Source organism: Eptesicus fuscus, chromosome 6 (genome assembly GCF_027574615.1).
Source record: "Eptesicus fuscus isolate TK198812 chromosome 6, DD_ASM_mEF_20220401, whole genome shotgun sequence".
NCBI classification, from domain to species: domain Eukaryota; kingdom Metazoa; phylum Chordata; class Mammalia; order Chiroptera; family Vespertilionidae; genus Eptesicus; species Eptesicus fuscus.
Window position 1 is genome coordinate 91,920,156 of NC_072478.1, and position 18,923 is coordinate 91,939,078.

The 18,923-nt window shown below is 42.2% G+C and overlaps 1 protein-coding gene across 1 annotated transcript in view; it reads left to right on the forward strand.

The window, feature by feature from the left end:
• Positions 1-18,923, forward strand: part of SGCD (sarcoglycan delta) — a 303,981-nt gene that overhangs the window by 130,418 nt on the left and 154,640 nt on the right. The window contains exon 3 of the mRNA XM_008152265.3: positions 16,269-16,370. Coding sequence (XP_008150487.2) covers positions 16,269-16,370 — 102 coding nt within the window. The remainder of the gene's footprint in view (positions 1-16,268; positions 16,371-18,923) is intronic.

Sequence of the window (18,923 nt, forward strand, 5' to 3'; positions counted from 1 at the left end):
ACTCCCAGAGAATGAAGAGTCATCTATACAGTTAGTTAGTCACGGAGACAGTCTCATTTTAGTAATCCAAGGAGAAGAGGAAAAGGGCAGAGTTTTCCTTAGCTAGTGCTATTGTAGCTGGTGCCAGCGTTCTCTACACTTGCCTCACCTATCTCCTTCTCTAACCCTCTCTATTCCTCACTTACCAACCCAATTTCCCCTCCAGTCCCACCCCTCCCCCAGGCCCTACATCATCCCAGGGCCACTTACCAGACAATTAGAGACCACCCTAGAGCCCAAAGTCTACTAGAATTATTCAAACTAGCCAATCCTAAACTGTTTACTCTGCCTGACTGAGGAACACCCAATAAAGTCTCTGGTCTAGGCTCCCCCATTACTCCTCTCTGACTAAGCCCGGTGCCTCCCCATGTGGCCCTGCATGGAGAGGTGTGCCCCTTCTTCTCTCAGGGAAAGTAAATCAAAATGTCTCCTTTCAATGGCTTTGGCCTCTCCATATCATCACTCAGTCATCCCCGTAAGTTAAAAGCCCATTGGTACAAGAACCCAGGGCATTTCACAATTTGAAAAGCATTTTTTTTTTTTTTGGAAAGTGTCTCTGATTGATTACCTAGTACCTGGCCTCAGAATCTTACAACCAACAGTTTAAAAACATTTAAGAGCAATCAAAAAAAAAAAATGTGATAGCCCAGCTATAGATACTTCATCTAAATTTTGTTTTAATGAACTGAACTAATAGTAATGGAGGTAAAATGGGCAGTAAAAATTTACCTTTAACTCACTTATTTTCTATGTCATTGGGTGCATAATGCAGCATTTCTCAGAGTATGTCCTCCAGAATACTCACCCCATAGACAGTGAACATATAGTAGGGAAAAAATATTTTATTCAAATTCTCTTGGAACCTCTGGATCAACATTTTCTGACTCTGTTCTCTCCCAGGAATAATGTTGGATACTTTACTTACCTTGCAGTTTCCACTACTGAAAACCAGTTGTGCTTTTTAGAAAATTCTAAGAGCTAAATCTCAGGAGACTAATGAACTTGCTCAAAGTTTTAAGAGGCCCATTAGATATTAACACTTGGGTTTTATTGCCTTCAAAAGCCATACCTACAGAACACTATATATGTATAAGAACACAGTACTCTCTGAGAATTGGATGAGAGGAACACCATAAAGTAACAAAACGATAGCTCTGGGAGCTAGTTCCAACCCATCCACTAGCAGTTTTCCATGAGCATGGTTAGAACACATCTCTAAATGTCTTGGGACATTGGCTTTGTCATAGAATAAATAGAGGACAAAATAATAGAATGGATTCTACAATGTTAAGGAGAAGGTTAGGATAATGAATATGATATCAAAGCATAGAGAAGTTCCATAACAAAAATAAGTATTTTTTTTCTCTTACCTAGAGTATTGGTGTTTGAAATTCTACCATGGACCTGTAGCTTAGTTTCCCCCATGTAGAGAGTTTACATATCCTTAAGTCTAATGCATTAACTAAGGCTTTAAACTCAAAAACCTATGAGGACTGGTCAGTAACCAATGGATAAAGAAAGAGGCTGCTAGGGGGTAGGAAGACTCTGATGCTCTGGACCCCACATCCCTGACCTTGAGATGCTGAGTTGGGGAAATCAGTGAAGCTGCTGGCACTGAAATAGCAATCTTTTAGGCAGGAACGAACCGAAGGAATAAAATATTAAATTCCAGTGCTGTGGGGTGAAAAAGATTGTGCAGCTCACTGCACACTGTGTGATCAAAGTGATTTGGGGTCTTGCTAGAAGTTTTCAAAAATTAAAATTCTGGAAAATAGGAAAGAGTAGAAAAGGATTAAATCTGTACTGTCCAATATCGTAGCCACAGGCCACATGTAAAGCTACGGAGAACTTGAAATGTGGCTTGTCTACAACAAGATGTGCTATAAATGTAAAATACATTTCCTTTCCTTTTAATAACTGCCATATGCCTTTTATTGGCTCTGTTCATTCACTTATCCATCAATCCATCCAATAAAAAATTAAGTCGTCAATTCGAGGTCAGGCCATGGGCAAGTTCATCCAGCTCCTTGAGCCCCATATTAAACACTGGCTTGGAGACTTGCATCTGACCTAGGTACGTTTCACATGTTGGATGAAAAATAGAATTGATTTTTGGTTGTAGAGAAAATGACATCACTTCTAGAGTGTTTTCCCTAGGTGCTAGGTGCCCTTGGCCTCCATTGTATCATTTTTTTGCTAGAAGATCCATTTGACTTGCTTAGAATGAAAAAGAATTTTTTTCAAAGCATCTTCACAACCCATATACCCAGACAGTTGGACGACCTGTATATAATAGTGTAAAAATAATTTTATTAGATAGATGGGTCTTCATTTTAAACGGCTGTGTGGTACTGGGAAAGTAACCTCCCTGAAATCCATTGCATCATCTATAAAATTAGGGAATTGTACTTAATGATTGCTAAGGATTCTTCTGGCTCTAAAATAAATTCTAAGTAATTGAAGGAATGGTGCTATTTTTGTATATCTGGGGCATTCTTCCTGATGACTTAAATTTCTGGAGGAAGATAAGGACCTTGTTTTCATTCATTGCTTGATATTTTGTATTCTATTGCATGGTCACTTCAAAAGGTCTGACTGGGGTATAATTCAGTACTGACAGAAAGGTAAAGGGGAAAGAACATTGGGCAAGAAGTCAGAGACCCACATCATGACTTCAGTCCTGCTACTAATACTTGTGACTGTGGGCAGGTCACCGCGGGGCCTTGAGCCCCAGTTTCTTTTTCTGTTAAATGGCAAGGTTGGGTTACATGGTCTCCACGGCAATCTCTTGCTCTAAAATTCTTTAGTTTTATATTTAGATATGCATTCAGTTAATTCTGGTCTCAGCTGTTTTCATGAACCAGAACCATAGACAACAAATTGCTGGCATGAGTGGCTCTCCCAACTCTAGGATGGATTTCATAAGATGTAAAAAGTAAATGTGATTAGAGAGAATGCCATTTTATCAAGAGATCTCCACCCAGGACTGAATCCAGTGTCATTTCTGACCGTGCATTGATAAGCCAGTTACATCAGCGTATTTATTTCCACTCTAACGAAATGACCCTGCCATTGCCTTCAGGCCTTGGGCTGGCCATACCCTTAGGTACAGGAATTCTCATCTCTCCTGAGGGCCTTGTATCTGTTGTCATTTAACCCAGAGGATTCATGGCTCATGTACGACCTCTAGTTTATGAGCATGTGATTAATTATGACAGTTTTATTGATTTTTGAGCAGTGATTCAGCCCGGACCTCTGGACTGGGGCTCCATCCAGATATTTTTCAGGGTGCCTGGTTTGGGAGCCTTCAGGTGCTGCTCTGTTACACATCTAGTGTTTGTCTTAATTCCCATCTCCTTTCCTTTTACATGTCCACTAAGGCGTCTTATTTACTCCATCCATCCACTTATCCATCTGCCAATCAACAAGAATTTATTGTGTCTACTTTAAGTCAGGCCTAAAGAAAAATAAAATAAAATATGATTACTGCTTTTTAGAGGTCTGCCCACTCTCGGACAAGTTTACAAATCAAGGCAAAGCTTCAAAATCCATTGCTACCTGGCACTGTGATGGACGAGCTGGTTAACAATAAAGATGATAGAAGCAATTACTAATTGTGAATTTTAGGATTTATCAAGCAGTTTTTCAAAGTGTTTTCATTTCTATGCAAAACTTAAAGGCGTTCAGTATCATTATTTAATCTATAATAATAAAAGGGTAATATGCTAATTAAATTGGACATCTTCTGGACGTCATTCCGGATGTCCTTCCTGACGAAGCCGTGGCTGGAGGGAAGCCAGCCAGGTCCCGGGTGCCTGCGGGTGGCCCAGAGGAAGCCAGCCCGGTTCCCAGGTGTCTGCCAGTGGGCAGGAGGAGGGAAGCCCGGGTCCTGGGTTCCGGAGGGAAGCCGGTGCTCGCAGCGGGGGAAGGAAGGCCTACTCTTGCATGAATTTTCATGCATCGGGCCTCTAGTTTATCCATAAGAAAAAAAAAAAATGGCAGCTTTAGTGATTTGTCAAAGATAACATATTTTTTTATTTACTTACTGACCTCCTACTATATGTCAGGCATTGTTCCAGTAATAAACAAAGCAGTGTCTCTCTCTCCACGGAGCCATGTTTTAGAGGGGGTACCAACCATCCTCAAGTACATAGGAGTGGGCTGTTGGATATTGAGCAGTGCACCCGCATAGATGGAGAAAGGGGTGCTGTCTTAGATAGTGTGGCCAGAGAAAGCTTCATGTAGGAGGTAATGTTTGAGCAAAGACCTGAATTAAGTGACGAAGCCAGCTGTGCAGAGAGCTTGGGGAAGAGCATTTTAGCAAGAGGACAGCAAATATAAAGGCCTGGGGGCTGGACCTGTGGTTGGAGGACTAGGAAGAAGGCCAGGGTGGCTGGCATGGAGTTGTGTCCTTCCTCTGAGCCCACACGTTCATGGACTTGACTTAGACAGAAATGTTCCTTCTGCACGTGCTTGATATTTAACAGGAGTCAGACTGCGGCACTTTTAGAAGACAAATCGTAGCTGTCTGACGGAGAGGGAAGGTGTTCACCCTGAGGTTGAGGAGAGGGGACTGGTACAAATTGCAGGTGACACAGGATGTCATCTGAAATGCTACACACACGGTTCCTCACAGGTTGCTCTTTTCTGTCTTTGTTTACAAACAACCAAAAGGAGAAGGAAGCCAAGGAGTTCCACGCCTTCCTTGGTAGTTGGAGTCAATCTTGGGGGTAAATTTGGGTTCCTTCTTTCCTTCTGTATTTCCTAACCCCTGGCTTGAGGGCAGTAGCTCCGTAAGCAGCCTGGTACCTTGTACTTGCTATGTGGGGCGTCAAGGGTGTGGTTGTGACCCTCAAAAGCTGAGCTGCGTGCCGCTCCATCCATTTAGACTGAGATGCACTCTTCTCTACCTGCCAGGCCAGCCAGTGTGTTTACAATGTCGGGTTTGGATGTGACTTTCGTTTTCTAAATAATTGACACAGTGTTCTAGGTGTTGACTTTCAGTAAAACCCTGCTGCTCGTTATAGTTTCTCTTTCTCAAGTTTGCAAAGCTTGGAGATTAGAGACAGCTTTGAGGCAGCTCTGCCGACATTCTTAACGCGGGGACAGAGTTTAGAGTGAGTCTCATCGCACCATCACCCAGACTGGAGCTAAAGCCAGGGGAGAGAGGGAGTTGCCCGATACCTGTGAGAGTGGTTTTCTCGGCCTGGCTGTGCTGTGTTTCAGGATTTGAAGCTTAAATCTACAGCAACAGAAGGAAACTCTGTGAATACTTACACTTGTCTGAAATTGGCAACTCGGAAATCAGGTCTTTCCAATATACAGAAACTAACTGGGTGATTCCCACGTGCCTGCCTGGACCTCAGGGAAATAACTGTGGGCTTCCGTCTGGATCCACTGAAGAACTCGTTCCCTGGCACCTGACGTTATTATGGAAGAGAGAGAAAAGCTGCAATAAGCCCAGCCTCAAGAATCTCTCCCTTTAACAGGAGCAGGGTGGGCTTTTTGTTTTTTTGTTTTTTGTTTTTGTTTTTTTTTCTCCTAAAAAGACAGAGCATGCTAAGGCCAAATCTATTTCAACTTTTAACTGAAAGAAAGGACAGAACATTTATAAAACACCCACAGCTTGCCACTTTCTATGCTAGGTGACAAACATGTTAAGTACTCACACCCACCCACCTAGGTAGTTTACTTGTATTTTATAGAAGAGGAAGCAGAGGTGCAAAATATTAAGTGTCTTGTTCAAGGTCACATAAGGAATATAGAATAGAACTGGCATGTGGGAATGGTCTTTTTTATACTAAAGCTGCTATTTCACTGCTCTGTAAAAAAAAAAAAAAAGAATTTTAAATCTGAAAGTATTGAGTTATTCCCTAAGCTAATATCTTCATTGTATAATTACTTGCTTAAACTGTGACTTTTCCCAAGCTATTCAGTCACTCTGAAATGACTTTTTTTGTGTTTCCCGGACCTGGGCTCATTCTCACACATATATCAGCTAGTTGACATGCCGTTCTTTTCACTGCTTGCCCATTACAAGGCACTGTGTGATGAGAAAGGTGGCTTAGATGATAAAAAATGATTGGCGACTTTTCCCAGCACACTCTCGGTGGAATGAATAACGCATGGCCCTTTATGATAAAGGGTTTCCTTTTACCTGAGCTCTGTAATTTCTAGGGGTCATCTTGGTTAAATTAGATTTTAATTCTGAAATATTGTTGCTGGAAATGTTCCCACTGGCCAGTTCATATCTCCTGAATAATAGGATTGGAGCCCAAATGGAAAGTGCTAGTAAATGAGGAAGATGTGCCATGTAACCTTTGGGGACAAGTTTTCCTTTTTTTAATATGAAGAGCTTTATACGGGCAAAAAGTTGTTACCGTAACGGGTACATCTGACATTCCCGAACAGCAGAGGTGCTCCTCAGATGGGCATTTTTTGTTAACCCAAGGTCTTCTCGGCCACAATGTGATCCGAGGGACCCTTGTGTTCTTTCTTCTCCTTTTATGCATCTCTTTCTTTCTGCCATGTTGTGAGTCCAAGAGAGGGAGGTTGCTTGTTTGTTAGCCTCTTTGACATACGTGTGTTGTAGAGAATGTAGGAGAAAGTGAATCTGACTCACTAGGTCTGGCTTATACACAAAGTATACAGAGAGAGCCATTAATAAAACAAAGGCAAACCTCTCAAGACCCTTCTGTAAGCACGTGGAATAGACACTTAACCAAAAGGAGCACCCTACTTCAAACTTCTGGTTGCCTACTTACCAAATTGCCTGACAAGTTCACATGTATTAAGCAGCTAATTTCTCAGAATCTGTGGTTAGCCCCATTGCCAGCAAGGGCAAGATTACTCTAAGCTCTTTGTGGTTGTGACATCGCTCATTCTTACATGACCACATTATAAACTCAAGCCTGGCAACCTTTTCTGGCAGAGATCCAAGGGAAAGTTTTAACTTAGTGTTTGAGAACTCTTGATGCTGTCACATAATGGGGTTTCCCTCTCCTGGGAAGCAGAAGTGACGAATAGTCTATGACAATGGTGGCCATTTCCCCAAACAAAGCTAAGAAATTCTCATGTTCTCTCCTAGAGAAGGGTTGGTTCACATCTGTAAGGAGTGAGTGGCGGATGTGGAGATTATGTAACGTGGAAGAATTCTTTATGAATGTTACTTTTCATTCAAAGCCGTGCTCACTTGCTTTTCTGATATACTTCTCTTTCTGTAAACTAAATGTGGGGATAAAATTCTCTATTACTGTATTAGTCAGTGTTCTCCAGAGAAACAGAACCAATAGGGTGTGTGTGTGTGTGTGTGTGTGTGTGTGTGTAAAGAGATTTATTATAAGGAATTGGCTTATATGATTATGGAGGCTGACCAGTCTCAGAATCTACAGCCTGCCAGCTGGAGACTCGGGAGAGCTGATGATGCAGTTGTAGTCTGAGTCCTAAGGCTTGAGAAAACAGACCACTGATGTTTAAGTTCCAGTCCAAAGGACAGTAAGCTGAGGTACTAGAAAGAGCCAATGATTCAGTTCAAATCTGAAAAATTCCCCCTGACTCAAGAGAGGGTCAGTCTTCTTCAGGCCTTCAACTGATTGGATGAGGCCCACCCACATTAGGGAGGGCAATCTGCTTTGTTGCGTCTACCAGGTTCAAATGTGAACCTCATCCAGAAATGCTCTCACCGACACACCCAGAATAATGTTTGTCCAGATATCTGGTCACGGCATGGCCTAATCACATTGACACACAAAATTAGCCACCACAGTTACTATCCCAAAGAAAGTTTAGAAAATGGCTGTGATTTGATTTGGTTTGCTTTATATTCTTGATCTCCTATGCTGTCTGTTCTTCTTGCACAGAGAATTTCCCCACTTCTGGGTCTCTTAAAATGTTCAGTTCCCCTTCTTAAGGGATGGATGGAGGGTGTGGGAAATATCTGGCATAGAAATTAAATGGAAATAAAAGGTAAATGGAATCCTTTTAACCAGTTTCAATCTTTTAATATTTGATGATTTGATTATATGCAGTTAAAATCATTAAAGTGCTATCTTTTGCAGAGAGGAAGGCAGTCTCAATTTTTTACAAACCCTAAGACAGCCCTTCTCCTTTCCTTTCCTCCTGAATTGCTGGCTTTAAGATATCGGGTGAGTTCTAATCCCTTCACTTTCTCTTAGAAACTGTCTGAAACAAATTTAGTGGCAGACTGCTTTTTGCTTCTTCATACCTGCCCCTTATCTCCTGCCTTGTGCATCCTCTTGACATTGGCAGCTCTGTCATTGACCCTCTTTCTCCTTTCTCTTGCTCAAGCCTTTCAGAGCACATCAAATCAAGGAAGTGCTAAATAGTGTGTGGCAGAGTGTGACTGCCATAGATTAGAGAAGGTAATCAGAAAAGGAAGGAAGAAGGTGATGGATGTGGGAGCTGGGGGGTGATGGATGGTTCAGTATAGGGCGCTATTGAATATTTGCATGTGCCAGGCACCCTGCTAAGCAGATCAAATGTGCACATGCACACACACACACACACACACACACAACACTCCTCAAAGAAGGGCATAATGATCCCCATTTTATAGATACAAAAGGTTCAAGGACGGTCTGATGACTAGTAAGTGATGGCACCTGGACCCCAAAATGGGTCTTTTTGGTTTCATAACTCATGTTCTTGATCATTGGGCTCTATGAATTTGGCTAGGCAAAGGAAGTGGGAAATCCATTCCAAAATAATTATTTCAGTTGAACAAAATTGCAGAACCCATTATCAAGTTCTTTTTACTAGAACACTACTTTTGGAATGAATTCTAAGGTAGTAAGTACATCAAAGCTTTTGGACTCTTGTGAAGTCATGTTGGAATTTATCTAAATTAAAATGTAAACCATTTCCCATCATGCCCATCCTTAACATACTCCATTGGCACTGATCAAATGTAGAATAAAAATTCAGACTATGCCATAGAAATTTCTTCAAGATGCTCTGTAAATCTGGTCCCTTCCAGCCTGAGCTCATCTACTACTGCCCTGCCCTCTGTCTGACACAGAGGTCTTCTCGGTGTTCCTCAATGTACCAGATTCAGTCTCCCTTCCCCCGGATCTCCCATGGTGACTCCCTCACTTCTTTTAGGTTTCTGCTGAGACAACTTCTTGCTCCTCCTGCCTGAGGTATACCCTCCCCTCTCTCCTCACCCTCTCCTTTCTGGCGCTGCCTCATTCTTCATAGTGCTTCAGAGCTCTGGCTGTGTAATGCTGAATAATAAAAGAGACAGTACATGCCTTTGTTCACTGAGCAGACAGGATTTTTCCGAGGGTTTGATAGTTTCCTGTGCTGTCCCACTGTTTCAAGAACCCTTGCATGTAACATGAGAAGAATATTAGGCCTCAGGGGTACGTGCCAGAGAAGCAGGAATAGATATCACCTGTGGATTGCTACTGCTTCTCCTTAGTTTAAGGCTCGAGGTAATTGTAGAAACTGGCAAGACGTCTATAGGACTGCAATACATCTGTTACTAAGCTTTGGCAGGCCAATTTGGACATCAAAACTTGAACAGAAGGGCCAAATTAAGAGGTAAGAAGGCTCTAGTGCCAGGAGTCCACGTACTAGCCTTCCTGTTTCTGAACTCATCCCTCTAAACCTTTCTCACAAGCATCAGAGAGGCACTGGGCCCTTTGAAGCTATAACTCGCGGATTCATAAAAGACACTGTCATGTACAACTGACACCTTTTCCTAATGAAAACAGAGAGAAGACAGGACAGTTAGCTCCCTCGGGTGTTTTACTCCAGAGAAAGAATCTATTTGGGGAGGGATTTTCACAGCGTGCATTTTTAATATCACTCGGGCCCGCGTGTTAATCAGGCTTTGTACTGGTAGGAACCGCTCGCCCAGCGGCCGGATGGCCATTGTAGGGATTTCATCTGAACACTCCACAGAGGGCTGGTCATATTTCACTTGTTTTCTTTGGTGTCGGCTAAAGACAAATGAGTCCCCACCTTTATCAACAATAGCTCGGGACGCATGAGATCACATTTTTCACCTGGGACAGGGGATGCGACCAGTTGCATTTTGGTATCCATCTCTCATTTTCTTCCTGCCCGACAATCGATAAATTCTCCGCCGATGTCTCTTTTTAAAGGTTGCTTACACGTTTCTGTTTCAGAACACTGTGCTACCATTGGTTTTTATGCCTAAATCCTCCCAGAATCAGGGTGTGCATTTGGAGTGATTTTTAAGAGCTGTGGCATTTTTTGTTTTGTTTTGTTGGGCAAAAACTGCCTAATTGCAGCATTTCCGAGTTGTGGGCCCGGGTGTCTTGTAGCAGCTGGAATCTGTCATCTGAAGAACATCCCATTCCTGTGCATCGTAGAAGAGGACTTTCTTTAAGAGGAAAAGACCTTCATGTTTATGCTGCGTAGCTGCCATTAAGTGAGGGGGCGGGGGGCGGGAGGCGGGGGGGAGAGGAAGCAGAGGAGAGCAGCAAGGCTTGTCCGGGTTTGCACTGAGAGCCAGCAGAAGGTTGAGGCTGGCACCTGAGAGCCATGCTTTTCTCATGATTCCATGTGAAGTGTTTATACTTCCTCGCAAACATTCTTGAAGGCTAATCTTGCATTGATGTCTAGAGGTGCACAGCCATCCCCGTGTTGATCTGGCTGATTTCCCAAATGGCCAGCAAGAGCAGCTCTGGTCTGGGTAAGTGGTACCCAGGGGGCGTGGACTCACCAGGCAGGCTTAGGTCCATCTGGAAGCTGCCCTCACGGTTCTCTGTGGCTGACAGCAGAGTTTTCCTCCCCTCAGTCACTTTGGACTGTCTGTCTGCTCTGTGTCAGGGATTATGATAGGTGGCTGGGACGAAAAGACACGGAAGATACCGCCCTCGCCTGTGAGAAGCTTTCAATCAGATAGAGGGAAGAACTAATAGGAGAGCCGGGCAAGCACACCCTGGCTGCTATAGCACCTGCTGCAAGTTAGTTCATTTATGCTCACAGTTCCCAGCCACAGCATATCTCATGGCCAAAACCTTCATTCGTGGGGAAATACAATCCTACTTGTCTCCAAAGACACAGAGAGAAGCCAAGTGTTCAAATGGTCGCTCCTGTGTCATCCTATAGGCTGACTTCTCTGCTAACCCTCCACGCATGTAGCTTGGGTAAGAATTAAATCTTACTCGTTTGAAGCCATTGAGAATGTTGTTGCTGTTACTATGGTATATTACCTAGCCTCTTTGGACTGATACACATGGATTGTCTCATGTATCCCTCAAATTTAGAAGATATAGTAATTATCTTGATGATTTAAGGAAGAGTGAGCTGTAGAAAGGGTACCAACAAGTGAAGTGGTCGAGCCAGCATTTAACCCGTGCAATCTGATTTCAGAACTCATATTCTTAGCCAATGTACCCAAGTGTGTGTGTGTGTGTGTGTGTGTGTGTGTGTTCGTTCCAGTGACGGAGAAAAAGTGTTTTCCAAAGGACTGATAGGAATGCCCTAAAGGGCAAGGAGAAATAAAGCAATTTGGAAATAAAGAGAATTAGGCTTATTGCCTGTGTGCGTGTATGTGGGAGCCATCCCTCCTCTTTGGCTCTTTGGTTCACCCCCAGGAAAAGCACAGACCAAGGAATGCCCATCCATATAGAGCTGCTAGCAACCAGGAAGTACAGAATGCTTCCAATACTATGGCCTTGGCCCTATAAATTGTTAAAAGCAACTGTATAAGCTGTTATAAAATGTAAGTGCCATCTTTTCATGTGCTGTTGGCTATGTGTAGGTCTTCTTTGGAAACATGTCTATTCAGATCCTCTGTCCATTTTTCAGTTGAATTGTTTCTTTTTGTTATTGAATTGTAGGACTTCTTTCTATACTTTGGATATTAACCCCTTCTCAGACATATGATTTGCAAATGTCTTCTCCTATTTCATTTTGTTAATGGTTTTCTTTTGCTGTGTAAAAGCTTTTTAGTTTGATGTAATTCCATTTGCTCATTTTTGCCTTTGGAGTGAAATCTAAGAAAACATTGCTAAGACCAATGTCAGCTTACCGCATGGGTGTTCACATCCCCCCAATCACCAATGTTCCCCCCTTTGGGGGCTGTATCACACTAGTTGAGAATGCATGCTCTAATATATTAGAATCTACCCAAGGGATAGGCCTAGGTTTTATCATTTTTATAATCACCTTTCAAAATGCAGCACTCAGAAGGAAGCAGTTCTTTCCCGTGGCAAGTATTTGCTGATTGCACACTCTGAGCTAAGCAATGTTTTAGACACTGAAACTACTTTGGACAAAAACCCTACCCCTCAGGAAGCTTACCTTCTAAAAAGTCTGTGTCTAGATAAAATTGCTTTAATCCAAACTAAGGAGTGCCTGCCAGTAAAAGTGCTCTGGCAGGAGAGAGCCTTGGGACCTGCTGACTGAAATAGGACTTGGCATTTCTTCAGCTTGAAAATGTGCTGACGAAATTAAAAACCTGTTCATGCTGATGGAGCAGGAAATTCAGAGGAGCACGAAATAGTACTCTCTTCAAATCAATGTAATCCCGATTCCCAGCCCCCTCCCACAAGGCCCAGCAGGGCATTCCACATCGCTAGGATCTTCAGGATGTCCCCGTGCTTTGCCCAGCACAGTGGGAAGGCTCCTGGGCCCACCAGTCACTGTCTCTCATTGGCGATGGCTGAGAGAATTGTGGTCCAATCCACATGGTCCCTTTAGGTCCAGAGAAGAGACCTCTCTGCTATTCCTGGGGGAGGGAAACCTTGGACTGTCTGGAGCCCACTTCCCTCCTGGGGACACTGGGGGGACAGTGGTCTATAGAACTCATGGGAATCGCAGACCTCCTATCCACCCTCAGCCGGGAAAAGTCTCCTCTTCTCTTTCTTGCCTCTCTTCCCAGCACATCTGGCACAATCCATTCAACCAGAGTTGTACAATAGGTAAGACCAACACCTCCCCCACCCTCTTCTCTCCCCCCCTCACACACTCACACACACACACACACTGCTTTCAGGCTGCTTTGCTCTCAAAATCTCTAAGCCATGTGATTACAAAGCCTGGGAATCTGTTTGAAATGGTGATGAAAATGGCCAAGGTTTAGCATGAGTGATGTGAAGAAGGAAACAAATTAATATTTCATTCTATTGTCCTGCCACTCTAAAATCACTTTAATCTATACTCACTTTACAGAAAATTGTCCATTTGAAATACTCAAGCAGCCAATCTGGACCAGATAAAGAATAAAGAGAAAATGCCATAATCCTTGGACTAGCCCAGAGAGAGATTCTCCATTTCTAACCCTCTGCCCTTGTCCTCAGGCCCTATCTCCCCAAAGGACCTTACAGGGGCCACCCTGTATTGGCCTCGGAAGATAATGTGATTTGCCATGTGTTTGTGAAACTCCTATGTGCCAGGCCTGGGGGAGGCACTGGTGATGCTATGATGTGTAGGACCGCAGAGGCCCTGCCCTCACCAAGATAGCAGTGGGATCCTATCTCCCACTTCTGTCCCAAAGGCACGTTACAGACTTGGGGAGCATTCACTGGACAGTGCTGGCTCCGTCCAAGCCCAGCCACCCAGCTGCTAGAATTCTCATGCTTGCCTTTAAGAATATTGAAGTTTTACCATTAGTAGAGGGGGGGAGGGGGGGAAGGGGGGAGATGGTCTATTTCTTTCTAATTTCTTTAGAAATAACTGTAGATCTTCTAAATTCATCTTACTGGGCGGGAAGTTTTGCTTCAAAATTGACCTAAAGCACCTACCTTAGCAATATCCACAGCTTAAAAAAAAACTTTATTGTTGAAAGTATTACATATGTCCCCCTTTTTCCCCAATTGACCCCTCCTAGCCTGCCCACTTCTCCCCCTCCCCAGCCTCAGGCCTTCGCCACACTATTGTCTGTGTCCATGGGTTATGCATGTATACCTACAAGTTCTTTGGTTGATCTCTTCCCACACACCTACCCTCCACCTCCTTCCCTCTGAGATTCGACACTCTGTTCCATGCTTCTATGTCTCTGGATCTATTTTGTTCATCAGTTTATTTTGTTCATTAGATTCCACATATGAATGAGATCATGTGATACTTGGCTTTCTCTGACTGGCTTATTTTGCTTAGCATAATGCTCCTCAGTTCCTTAGGCAGTTCAAGGTGAAATGGTTTCAGTGAGGCTGTTGTCAAGCTGTACAAATCCAGTCCAATAGTTACAGAGCTGTAAAGGAGATTCTAATGTGGACCACATCAGTTGGCTATTCTAATCTGCTTTGTGTTATATTCTCGAAATAGAGAACAATAAAAAAAATCCACACTGATAGGCATTTCCCATCACATATCTTTGGGCAGAACTAAGGACTGGGAGGGAAACTGGAAAAATGAAGTGACGATGAATAATAATAGGAAGAAACTATAGGTAGAAGAAATGATAGATTCGTCAAGTTTGTAGTGAATTTTCTAACAAGTCGGGTAGTTAAGCAAAGGGAAGTTACTATTGCAAATGAGTTAATTGATGAGATGACTGTTTCTCAAACTTTAGTCATTCTGGAACCTTCCTTACTGTTCCCCTTTGGCTATGTGCCACCTGTGATACAAACAGTCTCAGAGGCCAGAACTGAAAGGGACTTAATGTTTTTGTGACTCTCCATGGCTCACCGCACACAATTACAGTCGGCCTTCCATATCTGCGGATTCTGCATTTGCAGATTCAATTTTCCATGGATCAAAAGTATGTGGGAAAATGTTACATTGCTACCGACATGTACTATGTAGTTAGGGCTACCATGATTGGGTCAGATTGAACAGGTGCAGACTTTTTCTTGCCACTATTCCCTAAGCATAACAACTATTAGAGTCTAACAACTATTTACATAGCATTTATATTGTATCAGGCATTATAAGAAATCTGGAAATGGCTTAAAGTATACAGAAGGATGAGCATAGATTATATGCAAATACTATTCCATTTTTATAAGGGAGTTGAGTGTGGATTTTGGTATCCATGGAGGGCAGGGGTTCCTGTGACCAATCCCCCACAGATACCAAGAGACTGCTATATGCACAAATAGGCTTTCCAGAAAGAGCTTTCCATTTTCTCTTTTTGTTGCGGATTCTACCGCATGCTGATGTGATATGAATATGCCCTTCAGCCGATGGCCTCTCACACTGGCTTTGAATGCTCAGTCTGGGGCCCTCTTGGCAGAGTTGTCCCCACAAGAACTCAAAATAGAAATGTACAGATGGCATGCTATCCAGGAAAGAACAATATTACCTGAGAGATGTGTTCCCAGCCACAGGTTGGACTGCTGTTATGAAGGGGGGAGGGGGAAAGTGCCCATTTTCTCCTTGTCCATCCCTCCCACCCCCCACCCCCCACGTGGTGTCTGTGCCGAATGTGATGAGGTACAGAGCACATGGCAGTGCCAGGTAGATTCCGGTGAGAAACTGCAGGGGTGTGAGCAGAGTGAGTGAAATGGGCTGGAGCATGGTTCAGGCAGGTGGCTGCTGCTTACGTCCAGCTGATGGTAGAACACAGGCTCAGACTTGCCAGGAATTCCATTTTTTTACAAGTAGCTGAAAACCTGGAATTTTTTTTATTTAAATCATTCAATTTTCTAATGTCATTATGTCAAAATAGAGGAATACATTTTTAAAGCATGTATGTATGTGTGTGTGTGTGTGTGTATGCTTTATTTTCTTAAATTGAGTCTTCGGCTTGTATACTTTTGTCTATATTTTAATATTTCTAGAATAAACTATTAGGAAAAATGTCAGTAACTAATTTGACTTCCTAAATGTGTTGTGAGCCAAATACACCCTGTCTGTAGGCTGGATTTGACCAACAGACTGCCAGTTTGTGATTTCTGCATAGAGTTTTAGAAGAAAGGATCTTTGATTTTAACTTAGGGAATCATCCTCTTCTCTCTTCCCATTCACCCCCTGCCTCCATTCTTTCTGCACTGCCTAGCAAAAAGGACCCCCTTCGTCTAGGCAAGTGAATGACGAATGGAGGAGCGGGGGAGCGGGCATTACAGATTGCTCAGAATAAAATTTTCTTAGAATAAGTGAGCAAAGAGGACAGTATGCATAATTGCATTGAACAATGCCTCCTGGTATTTTATGTATTTGTTTAGTCCCAACTCCCCTCATTGTACTCTCTCTTTTAAAAAAGGAGGGCAATCGTTTTTGTTTTAACATGAAAGCCTGAGATATTTTGAAAGTTTGACTTAATTGCATTTATCTCTGTGCCTCTATTTCAGGATGGAATGGGAAACTTGAGAATCACAGAAAAAGGTCTAAAGCTAGAAGGAGACTCAGAATTCTTGCAACCTCTCTACGCCAAAGAAATCCAGTCCCGCCCGGTAAGTTTCTGCTGAGAGAAGGAATTATTGTTCCTTGGGAATCGAAATCTGGGGAAATCTATCTTGCCATCAGCTGAGTATAAAGAGTGGCATAGGGGGTGATGACACAGGTAATGAGATGCATTCGAGTCTAAAGTCTTTGAGTGTAATCACAGCTCAATTAAAGAACTGAAGTTTGGAAAGGTAGTATGTCCAAAGCCACATAGTCCTGAAGTAGCAGAGCAAGGATTTCTACTCAGAAATATATTCTGAAGCTTTTCTGTTAACCACAGACTCATTCCCAAGCTTTTTCTCTCATTCTTCCTCTTTTGCCATGATAGAAGTGATTCCTAGATACCTGGCTTTTATTAACTAATATTGTCAAAATTAACTTTTGTTTAGGAGTGGCTTTTCTGGTTGTTTTTTGTTTCTTTGGTTTTTATTCTTTGTTTTCTGGTGGGTGGTGGAATTTGCTGGTTGGAGGGGATTATTAATACATTTGCTTTGCCTGGATTGATCCGCATCCACCTGCAAGCAAAGAGCAGCAGGAAAGTTCCCCAAAGCGTCATTTGCTTCATGTGCATTGATTAGGGTAATTAATGAAATTCAGCAACTTGATGCAGTGGGTAATTATATCTGAATGCTATCTAAACTACTGAGTTGTACTAAGCTGAGTGCAATTTTGTTGAATTGCCAACAAATATATTTCCTTGTTTGCCAGGTGAAAGAGAGGAAGCCATGATGTTAAAATTGTCAAAAAGAACAAATCAGTTTATGTACACAATGATTATAAAATGTAACTGGAACTCGCAGTATACTGGCTTGGGCACTTAAAAGTACCAAGAGTATTGTAAACGTATCCATTATCTTTGAGGAAACTATATCCTAGAAGGAGTAATGGAATGGAACTATAACAAGGAGGTTCGGGTGATGATTCTGCTAACAATTTATTGTATTTTTTCCAGCCATCTGCCATGAGTATACAGGGTGTCCCTAAAAAAGGCATATACACTTTAATAGCTGATAGCTCAATTTTGAAAATGAAATGTATTTTAATAGACACTGCCTTTATAATTATTCAAAGGGTGTATATACATTTTAGAGACCCCCCCCCCATAATTTGTTTTAAAAAAACATATTATTCATGCTATTCTGTACTTATTTCCTCTAAATAATATATTAACAGTAAAAATTGTATAGCTAAATAATATTTAAAAGTTTAAGAGCTTTTTTGAGGTATGACTGATGAAGAATAAACTATACATATTTAAGGGTACAATTTGATAAGTATTCACATATGTATATACTTGTGACACCATCACCACAATCAAGATAATGAACGTGTGTCACCCCTAAGAGTTCCTCCATGACTTCATCCTGCGGCACCCTCCCTACTTCCCCAACCCCGTCCGCAAGCAACCACCATCTGCTTTCTATCTTTTACATTCTCTTGCATTTCTTAGAACTTCATATAAATTAAATCAGACAATTTGGAAACCTAAATAATTTCAAGAATAAATTGTGTATGCCATTTTATCAAGATCATTTTTAACCATTTATTTATTATCCAACTTAAAAAAGAATAAGATTGTTTTTGCCTGTGATTGGGCTGTGTCTTGACTTGGCTGGGGAGAGAGATTAGAAGTGGCTCGAGGCATAGACCTTGACTGTTTTTCTTTTGGATGACCACAGAGATAGAAATAGAGGATAACGTATTAGGCATGACAACAATGGTAGCATTAGTCTTTTTTTGAATTGTCACAAAAAGTGAAAATATATACCATATTTTTCCCTATATAGGATGCTATTTTTTTTCTAAAATGGTTAGACTGAAAATCGAGGGGCATCTTATACACGGAAGTCAGCCGAGGAGGGAGCCTCAGGGTGTGTAGCTGCCCATACCTTGTCGAACAGGCTTCCTCCAATCATGAGACTTACTGTTAATAACATCAACTGATGCCGTAATTGGAAGTGGAGGTGGAGAGTGCGTTGATGCAACAGAGACCGGAGCATTCTGAGCCCATAAAGATGTCAAAAAATAAAAGATAAATACCAGTAAGTGATTGTCTTACTCTGCAAAATTCAAACTGAATGTAATCAGCTATGCAAAAGAGCATGGAAATAGAGCTGCAGAGAAATAATTTGGACCTCCTCTCACTGAGTGTATGATCAGACTGTGGAGAAAACAGGAAGAACAACTCCTTAAGATGCCAAAAAAGAAGGCCTTAAGAGGAAAACCAGCAAAATGGGCAAACTTGGAGCAGAGGGGCTTAAGACTAGATTATGGAGTAGTGCCAGAGTGGATTATGTGTGTCAACCAAACTTATTCAATGTCGGGCAAGAATATTTGCAAGCAAAATGAACATTGTTGATTTTACAGGAAAGGCAAAATGGTGCTTAATTTCATGAGGAGAGAAGGGTTGGCCATGAGAACACAAGCAAAGTTAGCTCAGAAAATGCCACCAGTTTATGAGGATGATCTCACATATATAGACAGTGACTCAGAAGACAGCAGTGATACAATAGAACTTGAAGAAATTGATATTTCTGGAACTAATAGTGATGAAGAAGAGA